Source organism: Aptenodytes patagonicus, chromosome W (assembly GCF_965638725.1).
Source record: "Aptenodytes patagonicus chromosome W, bAptPat1.pri.cur, whole genome shotgun sequence".
NCBI lineage: Eukaryota > Metazoa > Chordata > Aves > Sphenisciformes > Spheniscidae > Aptenodytes > Aptenodytes patagonicus.
In genome coordinates, this window is record NC_134981.1 from 45,854,417 (window position 1) to 45,876,625 (window position 22,209).

The 22,209-nt window shown below is 44.0% G+C and overlaps 1 protein-coding gene across 2 annotated transcripts in view; it reads left to right on the forward strand.

Annotated features, from left to right (window-relative positions):
* LOC143172096 (nuclear cap-binding protein subunit 1-like) overlaps nucleotides 1–21,408 on the forward strand; it is a 72,661-nt gene extending 51,253 nt beyond the window's left edge. For both annotated transcript variants that reach the window (XM_076361345.1, XM_076361346.1), the window contains 6 exons: nucleotides 2,485–2,578; nucleotides 4,696–4,799; nucleotides 5,557–5,671; nucleotides 17,977–18,120; nucleotides 18,501–18,614; nucleotides 19,542–21,408. In XM_076361345.1, coding sequence (XP_076217460.1) covers nucleotides 2,485–2,578; nucleotides 4,696–4,799; nucleotides 5,557–5,671; nucleotides 17,977–18,120; nucleotides 18,501–18,614; nucleotides 19,542–19,655 — 685 coding nt within the window. In that variant the 3' untranslated portion in view covers nucleotides 19,656–21,408. The remainder of the gene's footprint in view (nucleotides 1–2,484; nucleotides 2,579–4,695; nucleotides 4,800–5,556; nucleotides 5,672–17,976; nucleotides 18,121–18,500; nucleotides 18,615–19,541) is intronic.
* The last annotated feature ends 801 nt before the right edge of the window (nucleotides 21,409–22,209 follow it).

The following is a 22,209-nucleotide window of genomic DNA, read 5'->3' on the forward strand; positions in this document are numbered from 1 at the left end:
GGGCATATCAGTGTTCTTCACCTGAGTACATCCTTGAATGTCTGTGATTCAGTTCCTAATTCTACCAGTAGCCCTGTAGGGGTTCTAAAATAGAGACTGTTTGGTACTCAGTTACTGCACAGAAGCAATTAGGTCTTTCCTGGAGTTTAATGTTGGCAGAAAGTGCGAGAGGAAACATACATCTGTGCAGTGGAGAATGTTGTAAACGTCTGTTATTGAAATAAAAAACCAAAAATCTTTGTAGCTTTCTCAAATGCAAATATTACTCTTGAAACTGAGCTGAAATAAATCCCCTTGTACCCTTCATTGTAGCCTACAAAGATGTCCTTCAACCCAGCTTTCACCTTGCTTTTGTTACTAACAAAAGGTATTGCGCTATGAGTTAGTTGCCTGCACAAGCATACTGCTGTTGGGTTGTGCTGTTGTGTTTAAATCAATCAATAACATGCAGGTTAGTCAGTTGGTTTAAAAAAACAAAACAAAAAAAATAAATGGGGGAGATCATTTGTGTGGCAGTACATCACCTCATTAAGTGTGTAGATATTTCTGTATGTGACTCCTAATTATGAATATTTAATCTACTTAAAATATAAAGAGAGTTAATAGGAAGTCTTAAGTAATCTTTCTAACAAGTGTGGTGTGTTATGATTCTTTCTGCATACTATTGCAAAATCTTGAGAAACATCACTGTGTAATGAAAAATATCCTAGCTAGTGTCCGGATTAGCTACTTGCAAATCTATTACATTCTCTTAATGATAGTTTCTAAATCAAACAAATGAGGCACTCTGTCTATACTTTCCTTTGAAAGAGGAAAGTTATTGCTCAAGCCATACGTTCTCTGTTTTCGATTTCATTTGCATTACTGAACTTTATTTAGACTTACAAAGTCCATGAGACAAAGAGCTGTTACCTGACTGGAAGAAAAGTTGGAGCTGAAAATGGTCACAGTGCAGCAGATGATAGCTTATTGCCTGTCCTGGAGGTGCTTGCAAGTGCTTGACTGCTTTGTGATGCTAATGAATTTTATGTTTAGAAGACCCCAAAGAATAATGGGAGAGGAGTACTGCTGCAGCTGGCTTTAAAATGTACTTACTGTAGTTTGCCCTGCTTTTTTTCTCTCGCATCAAGCCTTACTTATTCTTCCTTAACTGTCCAACAGCACATTATGCTACTAGTATCTGAAGTGCTGGGAAGCCACCATAGAGTGGATCAGGTGGTTTGTTTCTTTGCTGTGTATTCTGTATTCCAAGGACTGATGCGTATTTAAATGTACAAAGCCATATAGCGTATGCATGGGGGGAACCTTTCCTAAACCCCTTTGGCTGGCTCCATCTGTGAGTTCACAAGCATAATGTACTTTGGAGCATCACAGAGATTGAACAGCTGGTAGATTAGTTCATTTTAAAATTAATCGTTTGCTGAGTGTCCTGAGGAGCAAGTGATATTGCTTCATGTTGAGTGACTGCATACCTCCCATGACAGTATCATGTCTTCTACAGTGTGTTGCAACAACCAGTATGACTCAAAATCAGTTAAGTTGGTGTTTTTAAAAAAAAAAAAAATTAAAAAAAATCAACCCACAACTTCTTAAATATACCTAAGCGATATAAAATTTATTCTAGAATATTTTTAGAGTGCATGCTCTTAAAGACATGCTTTAACTTCTAGAGGGTTGACTGCAACTGTTTAAGCAAAATGAGATGAAAATAACTTATTTTTGACACTGCATACTTGATGCTGTTAAACTGTCTCAGTATGAAAGAGGTGGTCGTGTCTTACTGAATTATTTTTCTATTTATACAACTTTATATACTTTACAAATGTAAAAGCTTGATTTTTGTCTGCACATGGAAGATTTATGATGACAGTTTATAACAAACGATGGTCACTAGCCTACAGTCAGTAACATAAGGAGCAGGACTCTGTGTATTCAGAGCTATAGTGGTTTCACTGCTGCATATCAACAGTGATATCCATAAGGTCAAAAGGAGCCATTTAAACTTTATAGCTACATTACATAAACTGGGCTGCGAATACTGACATAGGAGTCAGCTTAAATCTACTGAAGTAGATGCTCTCAGTGCTTTCCTCAGTAGAGGGGAGATTGAATAATGGTCTATGGTTATGGAAACACCTATCAATAGGCAAAGTCCAAGGCACAAAAAGCAGCAAATTTCACTCTGCCTGCATATAGATAAGCACACCGAACAGCAGAGTTCTCTCCTGCATTTAAAAGCATGAGAACTGTAGCCTAGCTTTGAGGAGTAAGTTTGCCCGAGGCAGGGTTACATTGCTTTTAGGAGTTGTCTTGTCTCTGCAACCTTTTAAACGCAGGACAGTTCTATTTGTCAGGGGGTAGCCTTTCCAGAATTGTTGCAGATTGGCCAAAAGAAAATGTTGGGAACATCTAAACCACTACTGTGTCTCCTGCTTCATTGCCCTGATCCTAACCCCTCCATTGACTACTTATATTTCTTTAAAGGTTTCACGAAGTCCTCAAAGTACTTGCTGAAAGTGATGAGGGGAAACTCCATGTCCTGAGAGTTGTATACGAGGTTTGGAAGAATCATCCGCAGGTAAGAGCATCAATGGCAGATATTTGTTGAAGTTTCCGCTCACAGAAAGTCATGTTAAAATACAAAGCATTACAATTTCATTTGTTTACTTAAAAATACTGTCTATTGTCTATTTGTATTTAAAAGAATTTGTGTTTACTACTGTTAAGTGCCTTAAACTGAACATCAAATTTATTCTCTATCAGTGAGACTTTCACGTTAAAAGTTCAGTGTAGAAGACTTTCAGCTTTGTGCTATGCTCTGGTTTACAAGAGAATAACTTAAAACCCAAACCAAAACAAACCCAACCCAACCCTGTTTTTCTTATAAATTTCAATACTAGAACAGCGTTCTTGTGCTTTATGCTTTTTAAGATGTAGATCTTGTAACACAGAAGTAGGCTGAAGAGAGAACCTGGTTAGTAGGCAAAAAGAGAGAACCTGTTTATTTAGCATTTGTGTGGTTTTTCACTAGCAATCACAAGGAGCCACGAAGACCAGGTTGGAATCAGTGTTATGCACAGACAGAACAAGTAAATCTGCTCTCAACCAACATTCAGAACAGATTTGTCTGTGACACTACCATGGTTAAAGTTCATTCCTGAGTCTGATGAAATAATGTGCTGAAAGAACTATGAAAAGTAGCTCAGTTGTTTAAAACATGCTATTTTTTTACAGCAATTGTTGTTTCCCCATGTTGTCGTTGTTTTATAAATGGAGATCAGTAAGAAACTTGTGTTCAATTTTTCTGCATTAGTTATTTGGATATTTCTCCCTGGTGTGTTTGTAATATATGATGTTATGTCTGGAAGTGATTGGTGCCTCAGTTGCATGAGCCAGACTTCCAAAAGTAATCTCATTGAGTGCTGGAGAATCCTTGCACCTGCTGCTGGGCCTAAGGCCCATTTTCTAGGGTTACTAAAAGATTACTTTTAATATTCTTTAAAGTCAGGTCCTGAAAGAGAGGTAAGATATTGTAAAATAGCTTCTTAAATAAAAGGATCAAAAAAAAGCAGAGATTAAATATATATACACATTCCTACCTGAAATATCAACCTTTAAAATATGGATGGTCACAGCCTCAACTATTTTCTGGGGGCACAAAGGCTTTGATGTCATAAAGGGAAACTTTAACATCAAGATTGAATACTTTCACAAATTCCTATGTCTGTGTTACATGAAGGCTCAAACTAGGTAATCTGGATAATGCCAGGAAGAATTTCTTAAGACAAATGCATATAGGAAGCAATATTGGAAATTGAGAAATGAGTCATGAGTTCTCTGATTCATTTCATTAATTTAGTTTTCTACCTTAAATTGAGCTTTGTTACACTTCCCTATTTGAGAATGGATGATTATGAGAATAAATATGTTGCAGGTTGAGTTTCTTGGGTATTGCGGTATGGAGTACATGAATAATTAAGATGGGCCCTTTCTTCTGAATGGCACAAAGCTGTTCTAATCACAAGATAGTTTTTGTAGCTACCTGCTTGATTTTCCCACAAGCCTCATCAAGGTAGGGTCCTGTAGTAAATACTTATATACAATGCTGGTTTCATTCTAAAATGAAGAGGTCCTGCAGGAAAGAGCATATGGTTGTGGTTGGGGACTGTTGCAGTCCAAGGAGAGTAGGCTAGCAGTTGCTGTTACCTTATGGTTATGTAACAGGAACATGTCTTCTGGTTGGATACTCCAATGTTGACTATTGGGACTTGCTTCTCTGATGCCTCGTCTCAAAATTCAGTTCTTGTATTTTTGCTCTTGGGAATAGCAGAAGTACTCACTTGAATGAAAAGTGAAGTCATCACTCTCATGAGGGGTAAAGATGACTTGTTAAAATGTGAATGCATACTTGGCATGATTGATACAGCTCCCCTAGTCTGAGCATTTTTAGGTTCAGCAAATGAGATGTCTGCTTTAAGCAGTACTAGCTTCCTAAAGTGTTTGAAATCACCCATTAGTTTGACTAATGTATTTGCAAAGTTGCATAAAACCAAACTTGACTCTAATAGCTTTTCATACAACCCAGCACTGGTTGTACCTTAGCCCACAGTAATTTCACAGACTCCATGTTGCAGCAGGTAAACTTGACAGTTTCTTGTGGTAGGGAATGACCATCTTGTCTTTCCCAAAATGTAGATGATTGCTGTTCTTGTGGATAAGATGATTCGAACACAGATTGTTGATTGTGCTGCAGTAGCAAACTGGATCTTCTCTTCAGAACTTGCACATGATTTTACTAGGTAACAAGTGTGGAATTTCTGTCTTCAGTTGCTTTTTATCTGAATATTTATTTTAAATGGTTAGAATCCATTTTTTTAACTTAAAGTAATTGTAGTTTTTACTTTCATTATTTTGCTTTAAACTCTACATAAAATTGTGTTGCTTCCCTAAAACACAAGCTTTAGTATTTTCCTCTGAGCTGCAGTGTGCATTTCTATGTCCTGCAAAAAAGCTATGCTAGCAAGATTCATGCAAGTAGCCTGTAAGTTTGCCAAAGTGGAAGGAGAAGCTCTAGGACCATTTCTGGACAAGAACCATTAACCCTGTTATATAGCTGCTAGCCTGGTGGAGTCTTGGCTTGCACCTAGGGCATGCATCCTGCGTCACTCTCAGATATATTGTTTACTGAGAGTGGGAAACATGCTTAGACCTGGCAGTTTGATGCTAGTAGTGTTGCAGAATGATTCTGAAATAAAGCACTGGTTTGGTAATTCAGTGCAAAGTACAGGTAAGAAGTGAGTGATATGCTTTCTTAATATTGAATGTCTGCTCACTCCAGTAGATGTCCTAGGTAATGATGAAATGTTGTAAATTTCCCCCAGATCAGTGTTGTGCGCTTCTTTATTTGTTTATTAATTTAACTTGCTCTGTAGCAATAGAAAGTTGCCCTGTTTCTGATGGTTTGAATAAGAAGAGTTGAGAGTTATAGCAGACCTGTGCATTTTCTATCTTGGAACAGTGTGCAATTTACTGTTTTGGGTTCTGCATCTTTTCTAGGTTCTATGTCTGGGAAATCTTACATTCCACAATTCGTAAAATGAACAAGCATGTACTGAAGATTCACAAAGAACTGGAGGAGACTAAAGCAAGATTGGCAAGACAGCACAAAAGAGTAATTTGTTTATTTTTTTAATACATATATTTGACACTAAGTAATCTGCAGGCTGTCACGTTTCAGACTGACACGCAATTGGTTCTTGGAGGGGCTGAATAAAAATACTGTCAGGAGGCATATCTACACGTGTTGCCATCTCTAGTACTAGGACACTAAAGTTGACCCATTTTTTGTATGTTTTTCTAAAGGCTGTTAGAGCCTGAGAATTCAGTGAAGTCTTTAAAGAAGTTCATGTGCATTTGCACCATTCAAGGTTTTTCTCGTAAGTTTTTGTTCCAACATGAGCTTCTTTCACTCTGTGTTTTGAATCTTGGTTCCTGTTACGTTATTGGGTAGCAATAGGAACAGTCAAATTCATACTCAAGTTTACTGTAGGTTCTGTTAGTTACTTTCAGATTTTACTAGTAAGTAGTCATTTAGGACCTCGTATCTTGTGTGGTGCATGGAAACAGCAAGCTGTCATTGAGAAGCAAAGATAGTTGTCGCTGTTCTTTTAACAGATGCTGCTAGATTCAGACAGTTGCATCTGCCTTTTGCTTCTCTTGGATTTTATTTTCGAATGTCCTTGTATGACCTAGACTACTGTTTACAGTGAGATGACTATCAAATATTTTTAAACACATTGTGTGGACTCTTAAGTCCGAAGTGATAGTAGAAGCTTGTTATTCCTGGACAAGCAGCTGGGTTACTGGGATTTTGTACTGCGCTTGGGAAAAGAAGGTGCTTTCTGTGCCTTCCCCATCTGAGTGTTTTATGGCACCAAATACTTTCAATGTCCCTAGCCAGCCACTCCAGTCTAATTAGTCCTTTTTTTAATTCACTTTTGGCTATTTTGGGGCTTCAGGTCTAAGTAATGATGCTGTAAAGTACGGTGAGAGTTGTATCTCCTGTAGCAGCCCCAGAGGGCAGGACCCAAGACAGTTTGGCTGACTACAATATTTAATCCTGATATCGAATGAAGCCAATTTATAGAAAGTATCTTAGTTTCATAGAAAGGAGAGTATTTCCTTGTTGATCTATGGTCTTCCAGTACCTGCACAAAACACTAGGCTACTTTTAAATCTTTGGCCTAGGTTAACGTCAGAATTTGGCACAACATGGAACACATGCAGGATCATGCAAAAAATGGCAGTAGCACAAGTAATTTCCTATGAGCATCAGCTGAGAGATCACTAGGACCTCATGGTTTGCTGATGTCAGTTCATCCCAACTCTTTCAGCTCTTTTCCTTGCTCATTCCCAGCAACAGCCACGGTAGTTGCTTACCTCCTCAATCTATGTTCATCAGCAATTAACAAATGTTTGTGAGTATTGAAGAGCTATTCATTGATTTCACTGTGAGGCAAAGAGATTGTCTGGTATCATTCAATGGATATACCTATGTTTTTGTTTCTGTACTGGTTCCTAGCTGCAGCTCTTGAGTACTGAGTGCTTTAAGGGCAGTGTTATGCCATGAGATAACTTTTGTAAGTAAATGTATTAGGTCTGGCTGGGATGGAGTTAACTTTCCTCATAGCAGCCCTCATAGTGCTGTGCTTTGTATTGGTAGCTAGAACAGTGTTGATAACACACCAGTGTTTTGGCTACTGCTGAGCAATGCTGGCACAGCATCAAGGCTGTCTCTCCAACCCCCCACCCCCAAAGTCCAGTAGGCTGGGGGTGGGCGAGAAGTTGGGAGGGGACATAGCCAGGGCAGCTGACTCCAAGTGACAAAAGAGATATTCCATACCATATGACGTTGTGCTCAGCAATAAAAGCTAAGAGAAAGGAGGAGGAGGAAGGGGGGCATTCGTTATTTAGGCGTTTGTCTTCCGAAGCAACTGCTATGCATACTGAGGCCCTACTTCCCAGGAAGTGGCTGGATATTGCCTGCTGATGGGAAGCAGAGAACGGGGGGGGGGGGGGGGGTGGTGGTGGTGGTGTTTTTTGGTTTTTTTGTTTCCTTTGATTCCTCCCCACAGCCTTTGCTTTTCTTTATTAAACTGCCTTTATCTCGACCCATGAGTTTTTCATCTTATTTTCTCCCCCTGTCCCGCTCAGGAGGGGGAGTGGCTTGTTGGACACCTGGCAGCCCGCCAAGGTTAACCCACCACAGTAAAATAGACAAAATATGAGTAGTTCTGGAAGCAGATGCTTTACCAGACTGCAGTTCCTCATTGATGATGTAAAATGTCAAATTTTGATGGCCCCAGTGCTAAGTGGACTGGCATGTTATGGGATGAGGCCAAGGCTTACCTGCCTGCTCCTAGGGGAGTTAACAGTGTCCACTGGTCCTTGAACAGTTAGTCTAGGTTGGGGGGGGGTATGATCCTGTGATGAAGAAAATGTCAAAATTCTCAATTACTACAAATTCTCAAGTCCTTCTGCTTTAAATATTGCAGTAATTAAGAGTTTTATCTTTCAAGTTTCTAGTTTGCATTCAAAAATATAAATTGCAAGTGTGATTTGCATACAGTAGGTGAGTTAGCACATGGCCCTATTTTTGTCTTAAGTTGCACATACTCTTACAAAAAATTGATGTTTATAGCTGTTAATTTATGGATATTATTGCAGAGAAACAACATTGTGAGACTGAAGCGATATCTGTAACTGAATGTATTGAATGTGCCTTACTCTACCAGATTCCCCCTTTCTTGTTATACATCATTTAATCACAGAATGATTGAGGTTGGAAGGGACCTCTGGAGGTCATCTTGTCCAATCCCCCTGCTAAAGTAGGGCCACCTAGAGCCAGTTGCCCAGGAACATGTCCAGATGGTGTTTGAATATATCCAAGGAGGGAGACTCCACAACCTCTCTGGGCAACCTATTGCAGTGCTCAGTCACCCTCACAGTAAAAAAAGTGTTTCCTGATGTTCAGACAACCCCTTCTGTGTTTCAGTTTGTGCCCAATGCCTCTTGTCCTGTCACTAGACACCAATGGAAAGAGCCTGGCTCCGACTTTTTGCACCCTCCCTTCAGGTATTTATATATATTGATAAGATCCCCCCCGAGCCTTCTCTTCTCTAGGCTAAACAGTCCCAGTTGTCTCAGCCTTTCCTCAGGAGAGATGCTCCAGTCCCATAATCATCCTTCTGGCCCTTCGCTGGACTCTCTCTACTATGTCCACGTCTCTCTTGTATGGAGGAGCCCAGAATTGGATACAGCACTCCAGGTGTGGCCTCACCAGTGCTGAATAGAGGGGAAGGATCACTTCCCTCGACCTGCTGGCAATACTTTGCCTAATGTAGCCCAGGATACCATTAGCCTTCTTTGCGGCAAGGGCACATTGCTGGCTATCGTGGTTTAACCCCAGCCAGCAACTGAGCACCACACAGCCGCTCACTCATTCCCCCCATCCTGGTGGGATGGGGGAGAGAATCGGAAGAGTAAAAGTGAGAAAACTCGTGGGTTGAGATAAGAACAGTTTAATAATTGAAATGAAGTAAAATAGTAATAGTAATAATATTAATAATAAAAGAATATACAAAGCAAGTGATGCACGATGCAATTGCTCACCACCCGCCGACCGATGCCCAGCCAGTCCCCGAGCAGCGGCCCCCCCGGCCAGCTTTCCCCAGTTTATGTACTGAGCATGACGTCACATGGTATGGAATGTCCCTTTGGCCAGTTTGGGTCAGCTGTCCTGGCTGTGCCCCCTCCCAGCTTCTTGTGCACCTCCAGCCTTCTCAGTCGGTAGAGCATGGGAAGCTGAAAAGTCCTTGACTAGTGTAAGCACTACTTAGCGACAACTAAACCATCCGTGTGTTATCAACATTGTTCTCATCCTAAATCCAACACACAGCCCTGTACCAGCTACTAGGAAGGAAATTAACTCTCTCCCAGCCGAAACCAGGACAACCCCCAAGTTCTTTTCTGCAAAGCTTCTTTCCAACTGGTCAGCTCCCAGCATGTACTGGTGCCTGGGGTTGGTCCTCCCCAGGGGCAGGACTTTGCACTTCCCCTCGTTGAACTGCATTAGGTTCCTGTCGGCCCATTTCTGCAGCCTGTCCAGGTCCCTCTGGATGGTAGCACAACCCTCTGGTGTATCAGCCACTCCTCCCAGTTTGGTGTCACCTGCAAACTTGCTGAGGGTACAGTACACTCTGCCCAATCATCCAAATCATTAATGAAGATGTTGAACAGGATCAGACCCAGTATTGATCCCTGGGGTACACCACTAGTTACTGGCCTCCAACTAGACTTTGTGCCCTCTGGGCCTGGCTGTTCAGCCAGTTTTCAATCCACCTCACTGTCTGCTTATCCAGCCCATGCTTCAACAGCTTCTCTATGAGGATCTTATGGGAGACAGTGTCAAAGGCCTTCCTGAAGTCAAGGTAGACAATATGCACTGCTCTCCCCTCGTCTACCAGGCCAGTCATTTCATCATAGAAGGTTATGAGGTCGGTCAAGCATGACTCCCCCCCTTGGTGAATCCATGCTGACTACTCTTGATGACCATCTTGTCCTTCATGCGTCTGGAAGTTGTTCCCAGGACTAGCTGCTCCATCACCTTCCCAGGGTGAGGCTGACTGGCCTGTAATTCCCTGTTTCCTCCTTCTTGCCCTTCTTGAAGATAGGAGTGACATTTGCTTTCCTCCAGTCTTTGGGCACTTCTCCCAATCACCATGATCTTTCAAAGGTTATTGAGAGTGGCCTTGCAATGACATCTGCCTGCTCCCTCAGTGCTCATGGGTGCATCCCATCAGGGCCCATGCACTTATGTACATCCTTTTTGCTTAAATATTCCCTAACCTGATCCTCTTCCACCAAGGGTACGTCTTCCTTGCTCCAGACTTCCCCCTGGTCTCTGGGGCCTGGGATTCCTGAAGGCTGGTCTTGATAGTAAAGACTGAGGCAAAGGCAGCATTCAGTACCTCAGCCTTTTCCATGTCCTGTGTCACCAGGTCCCCTGTCTCATTCAGTAATGGGCCCACATTTTCCCCAGTCTTCCTTTTGCCACTTATGTACTTATAGAAGCCCTTTTTGTTGTCTTTGACATCCCTTGCTGGATTCAATTCCAGGTGGGCTTTGGCTGTTCTAACATCATCCCTGTATTCTCAGACAATGTCTCTGTATTCATCCCAGGTTACCTGTTTCTGCTTCCACCTTCCTTTTTGTGTTTGAGTTTGGCCAGGAGTTCACTGTTCATCCATGCAGGCCTCCTGGTATTTTTGCCCGACTTCCTGCTCGTTGGAATGGACCACTCTTGAGCTTGGAGGAGGTGACCCTCCAATATTAACCAGCTTTCTTGGACCCCTCTTCCCTCCAGGACCTTATCCCACGGGACGCTTCTAAGCAGATCCCTGAAGAGGCCAAAGTCGGCTCTCCTCAAGTCCAGGGTTGTGAGCTTGCCTTTTACCCTTCTCCCTCTTCTCGGGATCCTGAACTCCACCATCTCATGGTCACTGCAGCCAAGGCTGCCTTTGACCTTCGCATCCCCAACAAGCAACGAGCCCCTCCTTGTTGGTCAGCAGGAGGTCCAGCAGAGCACCTCTCCTCATTGACTCCTCTGTCACTTGGGTGAGGAAGCTGTCATCGATGCACTCCAGGAACCTCCTAGATTGCTTATGCCCTCCTGTGTTGTCCCTCCAGCAGATATTGGGGTGGTTGAAGTCCCCCGTGAGGGCCAGGGCCTGCGAATGTGAGGCTGCTCCTATCTGTCTGTAGAGGGCCACATCCGCTCGGTCTTCCTGGTCGGGCGGCCTATAGCAGACACCCACTACAATGCCACCCTTACCCGTCTTCTCTTCAGTCCTTACCCATAAGCTCTCAGTCTGGCTCATCAGCCATCCCCAGGCAGGGCTCCATGCATTCCAGCTGTTCTCTCACATAAAGGGCAACTCCCCCTCACAGAGAGTACCCAACCACAATCTTACTGAAAGTGTTACTGCATGGACTTTCAAATGTCTCTGTATGTCTCTGAAAGTCTTTTCTGATGCTTTGCACCTGACAAAGCGAAAGACAAAGCACTGTATGATCATGCCTCTGCTGGCCAGAGGTTTCAGCACCATCTTTGTCCATCACCATCTTGAAACTGTTGTCACCGTGTTATTCTCCAGCTTCAAGGATAGAGACACTGAGCTCGTCACTGAGCAGTCTCATCAGTAAGAGCCATTGTAAAATGCATTGCTGCCCGAGGTGTTACACTCCTTTTTAGTACCTGACTTTCCTGGCACCATCACCTTGGCACTAGGAAATGGGATCCCGGGGCTCTCCATATTCCTTGTCAGACTCTCTGTTGGGATAAGGCTGCAGCAAAACCCTTTCTGTCCCTGGCATGCACGCCTCCTTGTTGGGCCACTGGAGTATAAGCCTTCCACTCTGTGATTAGAGGGCTGGTGCTCTCTGCCGTTTCACAGCATTAGCTTGAGCAACCTTTCTCACTTGCATGAATCTTATTGGTCTTTCTGGGACTGGTTGTCCCTGGAGTTTTTGAGGAGGGCCACCAGCTTGTGCTTACATCTTCATGTGGTTGCACATGGATTTCTGGAGTTTATTCACTGTGGGGAATATTTTAGCCATTAAATCATATTGGTTTATATCTATAATTTTTATGCATCTCATTTTCCTCCTTGCTTGTTTCTCTGGAAGTTAATGGACCCGAGAACTAACAGCACCTTACACAAACACTGGACAACTGAAAAAGGTTTGGGCTGCTCTCCACATGCCAGCCTTTGTTAATTCCATTCAGCTACTCCTGCGCTGTCGGTGCTGGCTGGACTTCAGTAGCCAGGGGGTAGATGTCTCCCTGGTATGATTCCGACTGCAAACAAATAGGCAATCCAGTCACATCAGACACTAGTTACAGTCAGGTTTGGCACCATGCTTAGGAGCATGGCAGAGGAAGTAATATTTTTAATCTTGGTTTGAGATGTGCACCACAAATGTTTACCAGCACTGACACAAAATTTTCTCACCTGCCCTGAGCTTCCCTCCTCCTGATCTAAATCATTGCTTGGAAGAAGAGAATTTTGAAGGTCTATTTTAATTCATTTCAGTAAGGCTTTTACACATCCAGACAACATATTGGGAGATGGGTAACATGGCCCTTGTTAACACAATGGATACAAAGGATTGGCACAAGCCACAAATCATCAGCCAGTATGAGATTAACTGGTTCAAGGAATAACGTTTGAGGAACACAGGCTGTGCAACCTGCTCGCTTCTTATCATAACTCTTCCAGTGGGCAACACAGCTCCTCCAAGACAGCACACCTCCTGCAGAACAGAGGGCCTTCTCTCCCGCTGCCAGAGAGAGGCCCCAGGCACTCCCTGCAGCTTGGGACTTGGAGAGGTGCTTTTACCATCCGAAGCTCTGTCTGTGTCGAAGCCTCTGCCCTGGCAGGGGCAGCTGCTCCAACAACTGCTGGGGAATCAGCCCTGTGGCATGTTACAACCATACCTGAGACTAACAGTCTCAGGTATGTAACAGACTTTACATGTACAAACTCAGAGTTTGTAACAGACTCGCTGGTACAAATTCAGCTGAGGCACCTTTCTGCACAAACTGCTGCATCTGTTGGCTGTGTGTGTTAGCTGCCCTCTGGGAGCTGCCTTCTAGGCCTGGCTCTTATATTGGCCTCTCCCAAGCACTGGCTAAAAGGGTGCTTGACCCTCCCTAATTGGGAGACAGCTGCAACAAAGGCTCCATGCACCTTGGAGCCTTGTATAGGACTTTCCTTGTGTAGGACTTTTCCTTATCCAATTATTAGATAGCAGATCTGATATAATGTACTCTTTTTTTTTAAAGGGAACTAGCATGGTATTTTTATTGTTATGAGGTTGGCTGCCTTTATGGCCCTTTTTAATTGGAGAGCATCCACTAGGTTTCATATGTAGTCTTCCCAGTTGAATACCCTGGGCTCCAGTCCCTTTCCTCTAGCTGTGCTAACCCACCAGATCCATCTGAGTTCTGTCACAAAGGATATTTGGTTTTGGCAGTCCTGTGACATCAGTGAGGTTCTTGAATGAAATCTGAGTCCTGGAACAGTGTTTAGACAAGTTTTTAAAAAGGTCTGCCACGGATATGTTACTGAGCTGCTATTTGTCTGTTGATGATAGTTAGCCTACTGTCTTTTTGTGGTTCCACTAGAAAATGATCTTGCAAGTCTTTAAACCTGTGTGGTGGGTTGACCCCAGCTAGCAGCCAAGCACCACACAGCTGCTTGCTCACTTTTCCCTGCAGTGAGATGGGGGAGAGAATAGGAAGAGCAAAAGCAAGAAAAACTGGGTCAAGATAAAGACAGTTTAATAAGTGAAGAGGAAAAAAACAAGTGATACAAAGGCAGTTACCCACCACCTCCCACCAGCAGACCAATGCCCAGGCACTCACCGAGCAATGGCTACCTTGGAAGACCAAACCTCCATTTTTTTATTGCTGAGCATGACATTGTATGGCATGGAATATCCCTTTGGTCAGTTTGGGTCAGCTGTCTCAGCTGTGTGTCCCCTCCCAGTCTCTTGCCCACCCCCAGCCCACTCACTGGAGGGGCAAAGTGTGAAAAAGAGAAGTCCTTAATGCTGTGCAAGCACTGTTCAGCAATAGCTAAAACATTAGTGTGTTGTGGTGGTTTGACCTTGGCTGGCAGCCAGATGCCCACCCAGCCACTCTCTCACTCCCCCTCCTCAACAGGACAGGAGGCTAAAAGAGATGGAAAATCTCATGGGTCAAGATAAAGACAGGGAGATCACTTACCAATTACCATTATGGGCAAAACAGACTCAACTTGGGGAAAACTAAATTTATTGCCAATTAAAATAGATTTGGGTAGTGAGAAACAAAGACAAAATTAAAACAACACCTTCTCCCCAACATATATCCAAGGCTCAACTTCACTCCTTCATTCCCGACTCCTCTACCTCCTCCCCCTCAGCGTCGCAGGAGGGATGGGGAATGGGGGGGTTGCAGTCAGTTCATAACAGTTCCTCTCTCCTGCTCCTTCCTCCTCACACTTTTCCTCTACTCCAGCATGGGTCCTCTCCATAGGCTGCAGTTCTTCAGGAAATATCCACCTGCTCCACTGTGATCTCTCCACAGGCTGCAGGGGAATCTCTGCTCCGGTGCCTGGAGCACCTCCTCCCCCTTCTTCACTGACCTTGGTGTCTTCAGTATTCTCTCACATTTTTTTCTCACTCTTCACTCTCACATCTGCTGCTCAGCATTTTTTGCCCTTTCTTAAATATGTTTCACAGAGGTGCCACCAGCTTCTCTGATGGGCTCAGCGTTGTCCAATGGTGGGTCTGTTTTGGAGCTGGCTGGCACCAGCTGTGTCGAGCACAGGGCGGTTCCGGTCTCTTCTCACAGAGACCACCCCTGCAGCCCCCCCCGCTGCCAAAACCTTGCCACATAAACCGAATACAGTTTTCAACAAATCCAAAACACAGCACTATATGGGCTGCTATGAAGAAAATTAACTCCACCTGAGCCAGACCCAGTACAACCTGCCATGTTTTTTCTGTTTGGGTTTGTTTGTTTGTTTGTTTCCAGGCCTTTTCCATCCTGGCATTGTCTCAAGTTGATTCAGCTTAAGCTTCTCATTCTCCTTCCTTCCAAATTTCCTTCTTGAATTGTATTTATAAAGTAAGCAGCCCTCAACATAGAATCATAGAATCATTAAGGTTGGAAAAGACCTCTAAGATCATCGAGTCCAACCATCGACCCAACACCACCATGCCCACTAAACCATGTCCCTAAGTGCCACATCTACACATCTTTTAAATACCTCCAGGGATGGGGACTCAACCACTTCCCTGGGCAGCCTGTTCCAATGTTTAACCACTCTTTCAGTAAAGAAATTTTTCCTCATGTCCAATCTAAACCTCCCCTGGCGCAACTTGAGGCCATTTCCTCTCGTCCTATCACTACTTACTTGGGAGAAGAGACCAACACCCACCTCGCTACAGCCTCCTTTCAGGTAGCTGTAGAGCGCGATGAGGTCTCCCCTCAGCCTCCTTTTCTCCAGGCTGAACAGTCCCAGTTCCCTCAGCCGCTCCTCATAAGACTTGTTCTCCAGACCCCTCACCAGCCTCGTTGCCCTTCTCTGGACACGCTCCAGCACCTCGACGTCCTTCTTGTAGTGAGGGGCCCAAAACTGAACACAGTAGTCGAGGTGGGGCCTCACCAGGGCCGAGTACAGGGGCACGATCACTTCCCTACTCCTGCTGGCCACACTATTTCTGAAACAGGCAAGGATGCCATTGGCCTTCTTGGCCGCCTGGGCACACTGCCGGCTCATGTTCAGCCAGCTGTCGACCAGCACCCCCAGGTCCTTTTCCGACAGGCAGCTTTCCAGCCACTCTTCCCCAAGCCTGTAGCGCTGCATGGGGTTGTTGTGGCCCAAGTGCAGGACCCGGCACTTGGCCTTGTTGAACCTCATACAGTTGGCCTCGGCCCATCGATCCAGCCTGTCCAGGTCCCTCTGCAGAGCCTTCCTACCCTCGAGCAGATCAACACTCCCGCCCAACTTGGTGTCGCCTGCAAACTTACTGAGGGTGCACTCAATCCCCTCATCCAGACCATCGATACAGATATTGAACGTGACCGGCCCCAAAACTGAGCCCTGGGGAACACCGCTCGTGACCGGCCGCCAACTGGATTAGCTTCTCTAGGCGAATGCTGTGGGAGACAGTGTCAAAGGCCTTCCTGAAGTCCAGGTAGACCACATCCACAGCCTTTCCCTCATCCACTAGGCGGGTCACCTGGTCATAGAAGGAGATCAGGTTGGTCAAGCAGGACCTGCCTCTCATGAACCCGTGCTGGCTGGGCCTGATCCCCTGCTTGTCCCGCTCATGCCTTGTGAGCGCCCTCAAGAGGAACTGCTCCATAATCTTCCCCGGCACCGAGGTCAGGCTGACAGGCCTGGAGTTCCCCGGATCCTCCTTCCGGCCCTTCTTGTAGATGGGCGTCACATTGGCAAGCCTCCAGTCGCCCGGGACCTCCCCCGTTAACCAGGACTGCTGATAAACGATGGAGAGTGGCTTGGCGCGCTCCTCCGCCAGCTCCCTCAGCACTCTCGGGTGGATCCCATCCGGCCCCATAGACTTGTGAGCATCCAGGTGGCGTAGCAGGTCGTTGACTGCTTCCTCTTGGATTACGGGGGGTTCATCCTGCTCGCCATCCCTGTCTTCCAGCTCAGGGGGCTGAATACCCTGAGGATAACCTGTCTGACTATTAAAGACTGAGGCAAAGAAAGCATTAAGTACCTCAGCCTTTTCCTCATCCTCGGTGACAATGTTCCCCCCCGCATCCAATAAAGGATGGAGATTCTCCTTGGCTCTCTTCTTGTCATTAATATATTTGTAAAAACTTTTTTTGTTGTCTCTTACGACAACGGCCAGATTGCGTTCTAGCTGGGCTTTTGCCTTTCTCATTTCCTCTCTGCACGACCTAACGAGATCCCTGTACTCTTCTTGAGTCGCCTGCCCCTTCTTCCACAAGCGGTAAACTCTCCTTTTTTTCCTGAGTCCCAGCAAGAGCTCCCCATTCAGCCAGGCCGGTCGTCTTCCCCGCCCGTTCTTCTTATGGTGTACGGGGACAGCCTGCTCCTGCGCCTTTAAGACTTCCTTCTTGAAGATTGTCCAGCCTTCCTGGACCCCTTTGCCCTTCAGGACCGTCTCCCAAGGGACTCTCTCAACCAGCGTCCTGAACAGGCCAAAGTCCGCCCTCCGGAAGTCCATGGTTGCGGTTTTTCTGGCCCCCCTCCTTACTTCACCAAGAAGCGAGAATTCTACCATTTCATGGTCGCTAAGCCCAAGACGGCCTCCGACCACCACATCTCCCACCAGTCCTTCTCTGTTAGTAAACAGCAGGTCGAGCGAGGCACCTCCCCTGGTAGGCTCACTTACCAGCTGTCTCAGGAAGTTGTCTTCCACACACTCCAGGAACCTCCTAGACTGCTTCCTCTCTGCCGTGTTGTATTTCCAGCAGACGTCCGGGAAGTTGAAGTCCCCCACGAGAACAAGGGCTAGCGATTGAGAGACTTCTGCCAGCCGCTTGTAGAACGCTTCATCCGCCCCTTCATCCTGGTTGGGTGGTCTATAACAGACTCCCAGCAGGATATCTGCCTCGTTGGCCTTCCCCCTCATCCTTACCCATAAACACTCGACCGTATCATCATCACAATCGTTGAGCTCTAGACAATCGAAACACTCCCTAACATACAGAGCCAACATATAGCACTTGAAAGGCTACAGAGCAGCTTCAGTTTTTCTGCAGACTTTGTGTTTGGTCAATCAAGAGGCCTGTTTATCATTCCAATGGATACTAGCAGAATCCACAGGTAGTCACATCTCCAGTTAGTTGTGTTTTGTTTTTACTTACAGCGAGAAAGTGATGAAGATGATGATGACGATGACCGAAGTAGTGATAGGGAAGATGGACCTCTAGAAGAGCAAATAGAACGCTTGCAGGAGAGAGTAGAATCAGCCCAGAGTGAACAGAAGAATCTCTTCCTTGTTATATTCCAGGTAATGATGGGTGGTGTCTTTGCAGCATCATTTGTATCTTAATCATTTTCTTGGGGTGAGTACATGGGAAGGGGTAGATGGGCTTATTCTGGATAAGAATCGAAGAACTGCCTAACTCCCCTAAACAAGAATTGTTTCAGCATCAAGAGCCTGAGAAAACGAGTTCTTTTGATAGCATGCAACTTCCAAAACAAACAAAAGGTATTTTGAATATGAGTAGTTACTCTATTTAGTGTCTCCTAAGTGAAATATTCATTCTGACATTGCTGTTCAAAGCTTCTGTCTGTCAAATGTCCCATGGATTTTCTCATCTGAGGCTAGTAACCTATTTTCATCTGGAAAGTTTTTTGAACCAACATTCTATTTGTGTTCTTCTACAGCGTTTCATTATGTTGTTAACTGAACACTTAGTGCGCTGTGAAACTGGTGGGATTGATGTATTTACACCTTGGTACAAAAGCTGTATAGAGAGGTTGCAGCAAATCTTCCTACAGGTAAGTTTCACTTCTTGGTTTGGAAGGCTTTGGGCAGCTGCTGGAAAGAAAAGCTTACATGATTTGAGAGCTGAGCTTGGTCGCTTATTTTTACCAGCTCCATTAGAACAGACATAGCTGGCATCACCAGTCTTTTTCAGGGACTAGTGTGAGTTTTGGCTGTGTCTGTCTCTGGTTTTGACCCCATCTTTGCTATAGACTTGCTAAATGACTGGAGGGTGAGCTCCTTGATTTTTTTCTTGCACTGTGAATATAGTGCAAAACAATATTGAGATGTGGTTGTAAATGTAGCTGAGTTTTTCTTACCATATGTTATAGTAAGGGTAGAGTTTTGAGAGAACAAGTATACCAAAATAAGTGCCTAACAAGTGGATGAAAATGTTTTAAATTTATGTATCTGATTATAATGAATAGCTATTTAAAAATATAGTTTGGAACTCTTGGCTCTATATTAAATCTGGCAACAGATGTAAAAAGACAGTTAAGTAACTGCCTGAAAGCAACAGCCAGAGTAATAGAAAATTATTTGTGTTTACATGAACATAAATTGTGTTAGAGGATGGGAAACTGCATGCGATTAATGGCATAATTCCCTCTATGGGTTAGTCTCTACCTTGATCATAAAAATGACTTAATGCTAAAGCAAATGTCCTGAGTCCTAGCATATCTGTGCAGTTGCCTCTACACACTATTCAGAATCAGGATTAGAACTGTGTAGCTACAGGGAACACAGTACTTCTCAAAACAGGATTTCAATGTATGCTCCATTCTTGCAGTCGACAGTGATTAATGTGTTGTGTAAATTAGATGTGCTTGTTAGTTCTGGTGAAAACGTTTGATCTGTGATACAATATGTCTTGACTCTTCTGCCTGTTCTTGTGTATGAAGATGAATGAAAACAACAAAGGTTTATCTTTTTATCTGCAGCATCACCAGATAATTCAGCAGTACATGGTGACCCTGGAGAACCTCCTGTTTACAGCTGAACTGGACCATCACATACTGGCTGTATTTCAGCAATTTTGTGCTCTGCAGGCCTGAGGATTTTCATGTGTTGTTTTATCTGCAAGACTTAAAACCATTTTTCTTTAATGAGAGAAGCTCACCATGGGGAAAGAGGAAACTCTTTAATTCAGAACAGCTTTCATATGTTCCTATATAAAGCAATACAGTACTCTAACTAATAGTAACTGATTTAGCGTCATAAGTCTTATTAGCTATGACTGATAGAGGATTGGTGTGGAATAATGTATGTACTCTTTTAATTTGTCCTTTAATTTGGTTTGAATCTTTACTTCATGATAGTATGTTTGCTTCTTCCCTCTGTCATTTATATGACAATAACAAATAGGTCAAAAAATTACAGAATTGGTTACCTCTGTTTGTTAAAGTAATTAAATTGCAGAAATGTGAAACAGAATTTGTGGATGTGGCAGAAATGCACCTCTTTAGTGAGCAGTTTGATAAGATCTTGGTAGTATGGCACAAGAAAAATGACTTAACTCTGGGCACGTGAAACACTGAGCTTTCAAAATAGTCTAGAGCATGCAGATTTGTCTATCAAACTGACTAGGTTATCACAGTTTGAAAGAATGGGGTTGACAAACAATTGAAATATGTTTTTTAAATGTATTGTCTGGTGTATTATTACAGTAGCTGCAAACAGCCAGTAGAGAAATTTCATGAACAATTTTTGAAGAGACTGATTCTTTTCCTAGTGTGTCTGAAAAAAACATTAATAGCCCCAACACTGGTCCCAGCTGGTAAAAAATTGAGACCAATCAGAGGCAATCTGTCCTGAGGCAGAGTTTCCACTTCAGTATTGCAAAGTACATAAACTTTGGACACCGTGCACACAAATTACGGAGGGTGTTTATCCTGTTATTTTGTTTTAGCTTGTAACTCCTTGGGCAGCTGAGCTTGCACTGATTGGACCTGTGGGTCAGCAATGATGCTAAAACCTTTTTTGATGTTGATTGTGGATAAACCAAGTGCCCGTCTCCTGTGATTCAGTAACAACTGCTCTATGTCAGTTGAATCTGATTGCTTTTTAATCTCTAAAATGTGAAGGCAGTGTCTGGCTCCCACACTTTCAAATAGCATTTTAGAGCTGAATTAGGTGGGACTTTGCAAGAAACTTAAGTTGGGGACATGTACAACCTGGAAATGTAGTAGCCTTATCTTTTGTTTGATAAGTTTGTTATGCAAATAACATTACTTACATAAGCACTAAGGTGGTTGGTATCAGGGCAAGCAATAAGAAAGGCAGGGTGGAGGCATTATCTTAGGTGCTCAGTTCTCTGCAGTAATTCTGGTGTATTTACAAGCTGTTTACAGTCTCTGTCAGATAAGTGTTCATACTCAGTGCTATTCAATACTTGAACTAGAAAATGGTGAGCTTTGAAGGATTTTGTTCTATAGTGGTTGTTTTTTTCCCCCCCAAATAAGTACCAAGTAATGCATAATCGCTTTCATTCCTACATTAATCAATTGGCCTGATACTCAAGTGCAGAAGGCAAAAATTAATTGTTTGAGCATAGATGTAAAGCTTTTGCGTGGTCTACAGTGATTGGGCACATCTTCAGAATCTTGAATCTGCTACTTTTTTCTTTCTGTTCTGTGTGATTTGACTAATTCCTCCACTCTTCTAGAGTTGTCCTGGTTTCGGCAGGGATAGAGTTAATTTCCTTTCTAGTAGCTGGTACAGTGTTTTGGATTTAGGATGAGAACAAAGTTGATAACGCACCGATGTTTTAGTTGTTGCTAGGTAATGCTTACACTAGCCAAGGACTTTTCAGCTTCCCATGCTCTACCGACTGAGAAGGCTGGAGGTGCACAAGAAGCTGGGAGGGGGCACAGCCAGGACAGCTGACCCAAACTGGCCAAAGGGACATTCCATACCATGTGACGTCATGCTCAGTACATAAACTGGGGAAAGCTGGCCGGGGGGGCCGCTGCTCGGGGACTGGCTGGGCATCGGTTGGCGGGTGGTGAGCAATTGTACTGTGCATCACTTGCTTTGTGTATTATTATTATTATTATCATATTATTATTATCATTTTATTTCAATTATTAAACTGTTTTTATCCCAACCCACGAGTTTTTCTCACTTGTGCTCTTCCAATTCTCTCCCCCATCCCACCGGGGGAGGGGGGAGTGAGCGAGCGGCTGCGTGGTACTTAGTTGCCGACTGAAATTAAACCACGACAAGAGTCAACCTTAATGTGTTTGTAAATTTGTTTTATACAAGGTGTTTGTCAGTCATGCACAGACACTTGCTTTGATCAATATCACAGATGCCCCCACTCTGACTGAGTGAACAGTACTTTGGTTCAGGCATCACCGACAAGTAGGCCTGACTGAAATCAGCCCTGCTGTGCAAACCGTGAGAAATTGTGCTAGGCCATATCTTCTCGGGAACTAAGGAATCTAGGCCACGTCTTATCAGGAGCTAACAGTACCAGCTTGAGCTGGGACTAGACAAAACTAAAACTGCTACAGCTGCACACCTGCACATACACCAAAGGGGGGGTTTGACTAGGAGTCAATCACTTTACACTATAAATATCTGTAGCCCCCCTGAGCCCATTGAGCT